Source organism: Poromitra crassiceps (assembly GCF_964638095.1).
Source record: "Poromitra crassiceps genome assembly, chromosome: 23".
Classification (NCBI taxonomy): Eukaryota; Metazoa; Chordata; class Actinopteri; order Beryciformes; family Melamphaidae; genus Poromitra; species Poromitra crassiceps.
In genome coordinates, this window is record NC_139639.1 from 14199395 (window position 1) to 14211479 (window position 12085).

Below are 12085 nucleotides of genomic sequence, written 5' to 3' on the forward strand. Positions count from 1 at the left end.
ACGAAAGTAAGAAATAATTCAATGCAGCGTATAAAGTGCGCCCTGTCTACATCTACACCGTTCGAAGGTAACATTTGTTTGTTTTTCGGTCATTTACAAATGTCTGTATAGCGAGTGGCGAGGCACAGTTGGCATTAGCTGTAGTTTAGCCTGAGGATTTGGTTTTGGTATGGAACAGAGCCTAACTGGAATGGGCTGCAGCTCCTGCAAGCAGCAGCATCCAACAACACAGCGTGGTACAAACGCGAAGAAATTGCAATATGATACCTTTACAGAACAGTGTGAAAACCACAATCTGATCGTTGTGTATGTGCTCATGAAAACGGATGCTGACTTTATCTTAGGTTGGCATGTAGGTGAACTACTGTGCTGAAAGTTTTAGCTCTAGATTACAATCCATAACCACTCATCAAAAGCCATTTACGAGGCTGGCCCCTTTGCAATTCCTGTGCCGCTGTGTAGATAATAGAAACACCTTTCTTTGCCACAAGCGCATTCGGTTGTGGTTTGACACTTTTATTGCCCTTCAAATCTAAGACCTCGCACTCTTGCGACCTTGCCATAATTGGTGAAAATGCTATTTGTATTTTGTATGTACAAATATTTATTTTGCTGCCAGTTGATGTTGATGGTAATAATGAACTAAAATGAAATGCTGTAGTAACTAGAAGAGCGTTAAACGGCTTACTTGCCACATTAAACAGGTTGTAAAACATGAGTAACATCAGGTAATGATCCAGTATCGGGCTTGCAATAGCACAGACGGCCTGATGGTGTCACTGTTATTCATTCGCAGCAGAAAAGCGGCTACTAGCCAAAAATGGACATTGATGCTAACCATTGATGCGATGTAGGCCTATTATTTTTTGAAAATATGAAAAATGGATACACTGTCAAGAAAAGTAAATCAAATTCTCAGTTGTGTTCTCAAACATTAACTTAGCATGTCACATACTGGAACCTAGTGCTGGTGCCGGTTCCCACTTGGTTCAACTGTGAACCTTCTAGGAACCAGTTTGCTTTTCCACAGGCTAGAGCTGGCTAGAGAACCACGTCGTTACATCACTGTATAAGTCTGAATGCTTCGCAACATGGCTACCGGGGCTAACACAGTCTCACGTGGTCAGACCCAACATCGTACGTCAGCAAGCTTCCAGCGACGGGGGGTCTGAATCACATGTCAACTTGGAGACTTCCAGCAAAATCCCTCAAGATGATGTGGGCGAAATCTGATTGGCTGGGCTGTGACGGAAATTACGTGTTTTCACTCGGAGTCCATTTAGCTGATGCACGCATTCCGAATGCACCGCCCACGAGGTCCGTGGTTGGTCAGTTCATAATGTCTGTCACGCATAATTATTTTTTGTCTTCGGGGGTGGGCGCTAACCGCTTTTCAGAGTTGTGTTCCAGACGTAGATTAATTCACGGCTGACTACTGCGAAACTAGGGCTAACAAAGATGGCTAGCCCATAAATGTTACTATATCTTTGCCAAATAACCATGCACACATTTTTAAATCCATTGGTATATCTTAGTTTAATGTAGATGCAGATGCAAAGAGATATGTTATTGGCTCGTTACAACGCACATTTAAGAAAAATCGCTATTCATCATGATGTCAAGTAGTTGGGCAAACTGTCCTCCCGGCCGCTATGCTGGCTCCCTGCTTTTGGCACAGCGAGTTCCAGCCAGCTAGCGCAGCAATCACTCAGTCCACGGTCCCGGGAAGCAGCAAGGTCCAGACAATGGGTGCTGTAACATAGATTTACATTATATTTACAACATCACAATAATCCCACCCTCAAACCCTGACGTAAGCGGTTCTTTCTTATAGTCCAAAGAGTTTGGTTTGTCCAAGTAAAACTCTTTTTATAGGGATTTTACGAAACATCCCTCTGCTCTCCACTCCAGCCTAAAGACTTGAGAGTTTCGCATCACTATGCTCGCAAAACACCAGCTGTTTGAGGGGGAGAAGGGGGGTCATCACGGGTTGGCCGTGGTTGGTGAGATGTCACCGCTGCCCACTGGGGGGCGGGTCCATCTTGGGTGTGCTCTTCGCATGGCCCTGCGACGTGGTGCATGCCAGCTTGGGCAAAAGCGGCAATGGAAAAGGGCCCTCTGTCGGTTGGTCGGTCCCAAAAATGTAAAAAAAAAGAAACGTAATTGCGCATGTGCAATACTGCCATTGCGAGACAGCTATAAACAGCGGACCAAACCCACGGGTGAATTTTTAAGCCATTAAGAAAGTGAATGAAAGGTGCATTTTAGAGCTGGGCCGGTGTAGCAATTTTCAAACCGGTTTGATATTATGCCCAACCAATGCCGAAATGGACCGGTATTAGGGCTGTGAATCTTCACTGGCCTCACGATTCGATTCGATTACAATTCAGAGGGCTACGATTTGATTCGATTACGATTATCGATGCATCTCGATGCATCTTAAATCGATGCATCACTTTTTTCCCCAATACATGATTTATTCTTTCTCACTTTCTTTTTTCTCACTGTGTGGCTACTTTTAAAATAAAAGTGCATTTGGAATTGCATTGTATTATGATCCATAATTAAAATGAACAACTGCATGTACTTCCATTATATTTTATTTGATTATTTATTTATTATTATTATTCTTTTTTAAATAATCGATTTTTGACATTTGTGAATCGATGCAGAATCGTGCACATCCGCATCGCGATGCATCTTATAATCGATTATTTTTGACACCCCTAACCGGTATACTGAATTTTACAAAGAAAACTAACTTGGTACAACCACGCAGCGCTGCTTGAATACTAGGGCTGTGGCGATTCACTTATCTCCCGATTCGATACTATCACGATTCTTGGGTGCCGATTCGATTTATATTGCGATTCTTAAGTATTGCGATTCTACGATTATTGCGATTCGATATTACGATTTATTGCGATTTTTGTTTATTTTTTTCTTTTATTTTTTCAGTTTGTTTGCTTTTTTACACTAGATTAGAACATGGGAAAAGTTGAATCATACACTAGAGACTGTATATTATATATCATGAGTAGGGCTGGGCGATATAGTTAAAAACAGGGGCGGACTGGGATCATAATTCAGGCCGGGCATTAGATACCAAGCAGGCCAGGCCGATATGGGCCAACGCGCGTGAAATTTGGGCCGTTTGAAGCCAGATTTGGGCCGTTTGAAGTCCAATTTTACAATGAGATGCACCCACTTTAACCCTGAAGTGTAATTATTACTTCAGACTAACTAATAAAGTAATAAAACCACTAGTAAACCAGTAGGCGGCGCCTGGCCTGCTGTTCAGTGAGTGGCCTGACTGCAAGCACCCAAAAAAAAAAAAAAAAAAAAAATTAAATTTGCGATTATCGATTCTGGAATAAAAGATCGATCCAAAAAATCGTGACATTAAAAATCGCGATACTTAGGTGAATCGATTTTTTCCCCCACCCCTATTGAATACCCTGCCCCCGAATACTGAGGGTTGGCAGCGAGCAGCCAGCGACTCGACCCCCCAGCTGAGCTTACAGACATAATGACAAATGCCGGTTCAGTCGGTTTGCATGAAATCAACCCAGTTTAAGCTTGTAAGCTTGGACTGGCAAAACCGGAGATCGACCCAATTATAGTGCAGTTCCCCATAATGTCCTCTAGGGTTGGCTCCAAAAAGATGCCAAGTCCCACCCAACTCCATTCGTCAATGGGACCACAGCCCAACTTCTCACTCAATATAAAGTCAATACATTTTTTCAACAAGAGATGGTCTCAGTAGGTAATTTTACTTCTAATGTGTCCATTTGGCGATTTTCAAAATAACTGCATCATTAACGGGATATAATGGTTATAAAACGGGGTCGTTTTCCGAGTGATTGACAGGTCAGATACATACATGATATAGCAGAACTTAACACATTGGGTGCCAGCCATGTTTTCATTCCTGTAGGTAAGTTGTGCCAGGGGTGTTTTTGACGATTCTGGCTCATTTTAAAACAGCCGAGGATTCTTTTCTGTTATGATTTCGTGAACACCAATCATCTAAAAACAACTAATAGAATGTGTGCTTTCTCTGTCTAAAAGAGTTAGTTTGTAGAGTTAGTAGTTATGTAGATATTAGCCGTTGAGTACAGCATGGTTTTGGCCTCTGAGAAGGAAAGCTGAGAAAAATGTAGTTTTGTGAAATTCAATCAAACAGGCAGAACAGTCACTTTTCACCATTTATTTTTGGCATCAGTGAGACATCAGACATCTGAACAATAGTTGTTTTCAATAATGGAGGAATAATACAAATAATAAAATAAATAAATGTCAAAATAAATACAAAACAAGAGCAGACTCAGCTTTTTTTTTTTTTTTATATAGTTTTTTTTTTTTATAGTTTTTTTCGGTTAGTGATCAAACCGGTTTGGGCTCGTACACCGAATCCAGAACTGCTCCAAAATGTAATGGGTACTTCCTTGGCCCATGTTACACCCATCCACAAAGTTACATGAAAATCGGCAGGTACTTTTTTATGTATTCCTGCTAGCTAGCAAACAATCAAACAAAGAGCAAAAACAATCCCTGGCTGGTTTTATTTTTATTTTTATGACCCATACCTACTCAGCGCCAGCGCCGCTGAGGAAGGTTCTTGTCTGAGTGGTACTCCTCATAGCATCTACCCCTGTGTAATGAGACCCCACATTTGACACACATGTAGCGTGTCTCTGCTCTAACCTTTCTCTTTGCACACATGCTACACCTCCTCGTTGGGCCATCTTTTTTGGGTGTGGCTGGTATGAGGACCATTACATGGCCTGCTAGCTTGACCTCCAGCCTGCATTGAGGGTCCAGGTATGGTCGCCGGGGCATGGTTGCAGGTTGGTCACTGCCCCCCGCCCCCGCCCCCACCTCCTCCCCGCCACCCCCCACCTCCTCCTCGCCAGCCCCCACCTCCTCCCCGCCACCCCCCACCTCCTCCTCGCCAGCCCCCACCTCCTCCCCGCCAGCCCCCACCTCCTCCCCGCCACCCCCCACCACAGGTCTGGTCCATACACCGATAACACTCAGGATGAAATCCAGCAATGTTTCACACTTTCTCTGGCGTTTAGCTGGGTGTTTAGCTTTGTACAGAACAAAGGCGTTATAAAAAGAGATCTGAAACATGTACATTACAAATTTGAAGGGCCACCTGGATGTCTTCCTGGCAAACGGATAGTATGCAATGTTCTGATCCAATCTGTCGACCCCATTCATGTACTTGTTGTAGTCTGCCACACACTTGGGTTTTGTGTGTGCGACCCTCTCTCTGCTGCCTTTCTGCCTGACCTGCACCGTCTCCATCGTGTCGTCGTGCAGCGTGGAGACCATCTTCACGATTCTTTTATCTCGCCAGGCGAGAACCATGGTGCCACCGTTGTGGCGCATGACCGTTTCCCCCAGCTTCACGGTGTGGTTGGTGACTATGGTAGCAGGTGGCTCACCCCTGTTCTTCCTCAGAGTGCCACAGACATGTGTCTGACACTCCAGCAGCTGTGCACACATTCCAACAGAGTTGTAGTAATTGTCCATGTACAAATGGTACCCCTGCCCTGCCAAGTCCCCGAGGAGGAACTCCACCGTCTCGCCTAGGGTGGCCCGCTCACCACAGTACGGCTTCATGTTGTGGCAGTAACCTGTCTGGGAGTCACACAGGATATAGGACTTGATCCCATACTTTATGGGTTTTTGGGGGTTGTAGACTTTGAAGGCCAACCGCCCACGCCACAGGAGCATCCCCTCATCAATGCTAATGTTTTGACTCGGTGTGAACATGTCTCTGAACTTTGCTAACAGGTCGTTCAGAACTGGCCGGACCTTGAACAACTTGTCTGCACCATCAACATCAAAATTGTTACTGAAATGGAGGAATCTTGTGAGCAGTTGAAAGCGGTTGCGAGACATGGTTTTGTTGAAGTGGGGGGTAGCAGTCAGTTCATTTGTGGTCCAGTACATGGCCAGTTTAGGCTTCTGGACGATCCCAGTGAGGAAGTATAGTCCCAAGAAGCGCTTGAGTTCTGCCACATCAGTGTCCTTCCACCTCCCAAGCCTCGAATGTGGCAGAGCCTCGCTCACCTGACTGATGCACTGGTGTGCATACAGGTTAGTTTGGACAACAATAGCCTGCAGCAGCTCATCGTCCAGGAAGAGCTGGAAAAAGTCAACTGGTTCAGCAGCACCACCACTATGATGACCCGGTTCAGCTGTGAAGGGGATGTGGGTTGGCTCCCAGTCAACTCCACTCCAGCCTGGACCTGCAGGCCGTTTCCCTCTTCCAGCTCCACTGCCACAATCTGCAAATTATAGAAATACATAATTACCATAAAATAGTGTTTTTTATATGTGTGGTACTGAATGCTGGCTGGAACCTGTGATGTGAAAATAAACCTGATTCTGAGGTGTGCTCTTACCCATTTTCCTGGCACCAGAGGCTGCAGCACCAGAGCCGCTACAGCTGGCTGCCTCAGGCTCATCTTCAGACTGTTCAGAGTCTGAAATAAAAGTAAAATGAATTGACTGACTGCTGGCTTTTGTATAGTCATAGTAATTACATTTCCACAAGTTACACAAGTCATCTCAAACATCGTCTTACCACTGCTCTCTGGAGCTTCGCTCCTCGACGGGGCCCACTCCTCCTCAGAATCCTCCGCGTCTGGAGAAGACTGGAGGTCACTCGACTCGGACTCAGTCGTGAGCCCTGCAGCCGCAGCCGCGACATGCAGAGGCTCACCCCGTTCATCATCCGAGACCTCGGAATCGGTCTCCGGCACAAGCTCGTTTCGGACGGAAAAGAAATCAAGCAGTGATCTCTGATCGGCCGATCGCTTGCGTGCAGCCGCCGAAGACCGCTTGCGTTTGGCCGGCATGGCACAAACACGCCACCCGCTCCCAACTAAACTGAAATAAAACTACTGCTACGACTAACTCAAACTGAACTGAAATAAAACTACTGCTACCACTAGCTCAAACTGAACTGAAATAAGGCTAATCTACCGGCTACCAACTCGATCAAACTGAACTAGAATAAACTGAACTAGAATAAAGGCTAAATACTAAAATGAACTGACGCTAACGCTAAATGTGCTAAGCTAACTACAATGAACACTAACTGTAACTACCGCTAACTATCTATCTAAACAAAGTCTTTATAAAGACTATACTAAACACTACTACTGTACTAACAACTAAATCAACTACGCTAACCAACTCGCTCTAAATCTGACTCTAAATTGCTAAATTGCTGAAATTCTCTATATATAAATCGCTATGTCTCTGTCTACTCGCTCAATCTTACCTACACAACCCGCTGATCAAAGAGCCCGCCTTCCCTATATAGAAATCTTTGTTAGAGTACTTCCGGGGCAGCGGGAGAGGTCGGATCCACATTCACATATTGCCCAAGGGCGCCAGCTAGTGGAAACCACTGAAAACGATGTAAGACGAGTTGGGTCGTCCTTGGCACTTAAGCGCTGGATTATGTAAGACGAGTTAGGTCGTCTCTGGCACTTAATGTGTTAATCAGCAAAAATGCAAAAATGGACACTTATATATATAACAGATTCTTGGTTCTTGAATCTCAGAGTAGCTTTCCAGACTGGCAGAAGTCTAGTTGGGACCAGCATACCTTGTATGGTCTTGAAATACAAAATATCCTCAGAATAATAAGAACACTTACTTTTCTTTTCCAGGTCACGGCAGCAGAAATGTCATGTCTGACAGGTGCTGATGAAGAAGACAAAGATTCAGATCCTGAGATGAATGCACTCACGCTCCTTCAAGAGCCAGGGAGAATGGCGCAAGAGTCAATCACTTATATTGATTCTTTTGGCAAGCCTCCTCCTCTGAAACAAAACAACAGTGTCCTTGATGTTCTGTCAAACGCAGAAATGTTGTCCCCGGTTGGCTTGGGAAATGGACCTTCTTCGCACCGGGCTACTCAGGCCCATGATCTCAATAGCTTCTCCACAGAGAAAGAGGAGGAAAAGAGCATCACCCCACTGAAAACGGTTCAGGAAATCGACACTGCAGGAATATGGGGTTTTGATGTGGAGTCACCTGATAACTCGTTGGATAATTTCGACAGTGCCAGTGACCTTCATTGGGACCCTCACAAAGAGTTTATGCAGTTTCTGTGGGAGAACCATGACGATTCCCCTGGTGAGGAGCCACAAGAGAAAGCCCCTCCTCCCAGCAGTGAAAGGAGGAGGAAACGGAAAATGGACATGGTGGTCATGGTGGATCCCTCAGAAGACCTTTACCCTGATCTGAGCCACAAGTCATCTGAGAACTCATCTGATGCAGCAGACCAAGTAGACTCCATTCCTGTCAGCAAGGTACGGAAGCTGAAGAAACATTCCAAGTCACAGTCGTCATCAACAGGGAATGTATCCAAGTATCCCAATGGAACTGTGAAGGCCATCAAGCAAATTCTATACAATGGACAGAGAAGAAACTCACATGAGAACAGTATAGGTCATAGGCTTTCATCATGGAAGCCGAGAAACGACAGAAAAAAGCTCCATTTGCAACGCCATATGAAGTCTCACGAGGATCCTCCTTATATGTCGCCAAAGCCTTTTATATGCCGGGAATGTGGACAGTCCTTCAAACAGAGCGTCTTGCTTATTGGGCACATGTCCGTTCACCAGGAGAAGAGAGCAAGACTCATTCAAGAGATCAAAGGCATGAATGATAACACGGATATGAATGATAACACGGATGAGGATGAAAATGCAAAACTTTTTTGTCCACAGTGCCCATTTGGAACACGCTGTCCAAACACATTCGTGGCACATGCCAAGACGCACGAGAAGGACAAGAGATCCTTTAACTGTGAGAAATGTAGCTTCAAGTCTGCATCTGCCACTGAACTTAGGACACATGAGATTAGAGAGCACATTATTCCACTTCCAAAGCAACCGGAAGTGGAACACATTGATGACTCTGGTGTTTTCACCTGTTCCCATTGTTCCCATAGAGTTTTTAGTAGATCGATTTTTAAGAAACACCTTCTGCAGCGTCATGAGCAGACTTATGAGGAATACAAAGCCGAAGAGCAGAAAGAGTTGACTAGACTCTCAATCAAAAATCACATCTCTTCTAAAAGAGCTTATTCACCCAGTGATTCTAATGACATTTCAGACTTGTTCAAAAATGACAAGATGAACCGAGAACTACCAGAATCAAAACTCAACAAGTCCATTAATGTTCTCCTGTCTCGACAAAGACATGGCAAGAACACTGCAGAAGAGAAGAAGGAAAGCAATCATTGCAGCACATCTGTCCAGGATTCTAAAGGTGTAAAAAATGACAATGATCAGTTGCCAGGGATATTTACTCTCAACGGTGAAGATACCAGCTTATCCCCAAATGGCTATAGAACGCCTCCAGTACCCAATATTTACTTCAATTCAGGATGTGATACCAGTGCTGCTGAAGGAGACCTTAACAGCAACAGCGTACTGAGCTCAATGGATCAGCCAACAGTGAAAAAGTCGCCGTCTAAAAGGAAAATGTCCACCCCATATCGAAACACCACTGAACAAGACTCATGCTTCATCTTACCAAAACATTTGCCAAGTCCAAAGAGACTAAACCTGGAAGAAGACATGGAAGACAGTGATGAAGAAGACATTTTCCAGTTCAAGGACAGAGGTGCCAACTTTTTTGACAATGGTATCAAGCCAGAAAAGCCACGCATCATTTATACCTATAGCAGAAGAATGTCAATGAGGGGGGCTCTGCAGGCATCTAAGAGGCTGTTTGACAAAATTAAGACTGAAGAGGATGTGGAAGAGGATGAGGACGAGGACGAGGACCCTCTTTTCAAGGAAGAGTGCATAGAAACAGAGGTTTTTAGAGAACCCTTTGACTCCCACCCAGTGCCATTGGGAGAACCATTCACAGAAGACTTGTCTGTATTGGAGTCGGACCAGAAGACCTGTCCATATTGTCCTGCAATCTTCGAGTCGGGAGTCGGGTTGTCCAATCATGTGCGAGGGCATCTTTATAGGGTTGGACTGACCTACAAGGCACGCCATGCAGTGTCTCCTGAGCAGGTGGCTTCTCAAGACAACAGGCCGCGAATTCGTCGGAGGATGTCAACAATTCGGCGATTGAAAAAAGGTACTTGGGTCTATTTCTGTATTGCATGTTCCACGTTATTACTATGGTCATTGTGTAGTTTGCTTGTATTAATGAAAAGTTAGCATTTAGTTGACTACATTGCACAAAAAAGATATGCACAAATCATAGTTTGATCCTGATATATACATTTCTGATTTACGTTTTTCTGTTTTTTGCAGCATTGCAATCAGTCAATCAGTCAGACTCTGAGGTTCTGAAGAGTACTCCTGTCCACTCCTGTCCATTATGTGGGGACTCCTTTGATAACAAGACTGGGCAGTCCAACCACATCCGAGGCCACCTGAAACGGCTCGGCAAAAACATCGCAACAAAGACCAAGTCCCCGTTATGCTTACTCCGGGAGTTGATGCGTGATAAGAAAGAGTGCCACAGGGCACTTCAAATTCTTGGAAAGAAACGGAACCCTTTCTACTTTAGTGCTTCCACAAAGCTGTCCAACGTTGACCGTTTAACATCGTCGCCCATTAGAATCCCCAAAAGTGATTCTATTCCAAGCGGCTACACTGACCCCAAATCACAGGTGCCCAAGTTTTCTTTAGTCGGAATGGCATCGGAAAAAAAGCAACTAGAGACTAAGTTGGAGGTTAAAGGTTCACTCTCGGACGCGAGTGCCTTGATAGGAATTCTAAAAAAGAGGAAGTGTCAGGAGGACTCCAAACTGAAGGGTTCTTCTCACATGTCAAGAAACGTGTTCGCAGTTTCTTCAGACATCGAGCACAGTACAGGATCAAGAGATCCATCTTCACTGCCAAACTTAAAATCAGGTAAGTGTGATTCACTCATTGTCGTTACCAAATATGTTGCATGGGAAGTAGAAAAGTCCTAACACAATTAATCACAATGTCGACAATTTCGGTACATTTTTACTCAATTGAGTGTGGTAATTTCAAAAACAATGTAGGCAGTAGGAGTATCATTGACAACTGCTTTTAACAGGCTTCAGTACTCAAAGCAAACTTGTTTATTTGAGTTAAACCTAAGTGTAGCGTCTGATTTAGGTTTATTAGCCTATTTTAGAGCTGAGAGAAAAGGGGGACAATGTCAAGCTTCTACAGTCGTTCATAGACTTGAGGCAAAATTAACATATTTTATACCTAATATCACATGGCATAAGTTACAGCCGGGATTTCCTCATAGTCTAGACTCTAGTCTACATACAGTAGCTTAATGAAAGAATAGATTACACTCCATCAGTTTTCCATAGGCCAATGTCCTCTCTTAAAGGATAATTAGGATACTTTTCAACTTGGGCCTTACTTTCCTAGTTTCTACCATCATGAAAATTGATTCTGATCAAAATGTCATCAATTACTTGACTGTACAGCTACAGCTCTGTTTGCAGGGAGCTCTGCTCTCCATTGCAGTCCAAAGTACTCGAATGCCACGTTCACTTCATATCGGATTTACCATAAATGCAAACTGGCCACTGGGAAAAAGCATTCATGTCAATTGCCTGGTGGTAATTTCAAGTAGAATAGTTATTGTGGGCTCCGACCACTTGGCATCACAAATTGTGGAAGTGTGTTGATAAGCATTTAAACATTGCCGGTAATCCAATAATGTCAGACAAAACAAAACAAAATCGATTTGCATCTAAAATTGCTAATCTCTGACAAAAAATATATAAATCAATTCTTCTTAGGTTATATAGACAAAATTTAACAACCATATGACCCATTATAAAAATTAAGATCTGCACTGACATACATCTAATTTCTTAGTAGCAGACAGGACTTTAGCAGGTATACGAATAATATTAGGAGTTAGGAAGGGGTGAGTAAAACCCAGATAAACTGGGACATTTGATGAGACGATCTGATTAACATCAACAATTGTTTTGAGGCTGGCTATGGTGTACGGATCATTTGATTTTATGGCCTGATAGTGAGGTGTCATCAGCATAATAATTTACTGCGATTTTTTTAATTAG

The 12085-nt window shown here is 43.9% G+C and overlaps 1 protein-coding gene across 1 annotated transcript in view; it reads left to right on the forward strand.

Annotated features, from left to right (window-relative positions):
- The window catches only part of znf644a (zinc finger protein 644a), a 27260-nt gene continuing 15175 nt past the window's right edge, over positions 1-12085 (forward strand). Inside the window, exons 1-3 of the mRNA XM_083658762.1 lie at positions 1-67; positions 7698-10134; positions 10314-10919. Of these exons, the coding sequence (XP_083514888.1) occupies positions 7713-10134; positions 10314-10919 (3028 nt within the window). The 5' untranslated portion in view covers positions 1-67; positions 7698-7712. The remainder of the gene's footprint in view (positions 68-7697; positions 10135-10313; positions 10920-12085) is intronic.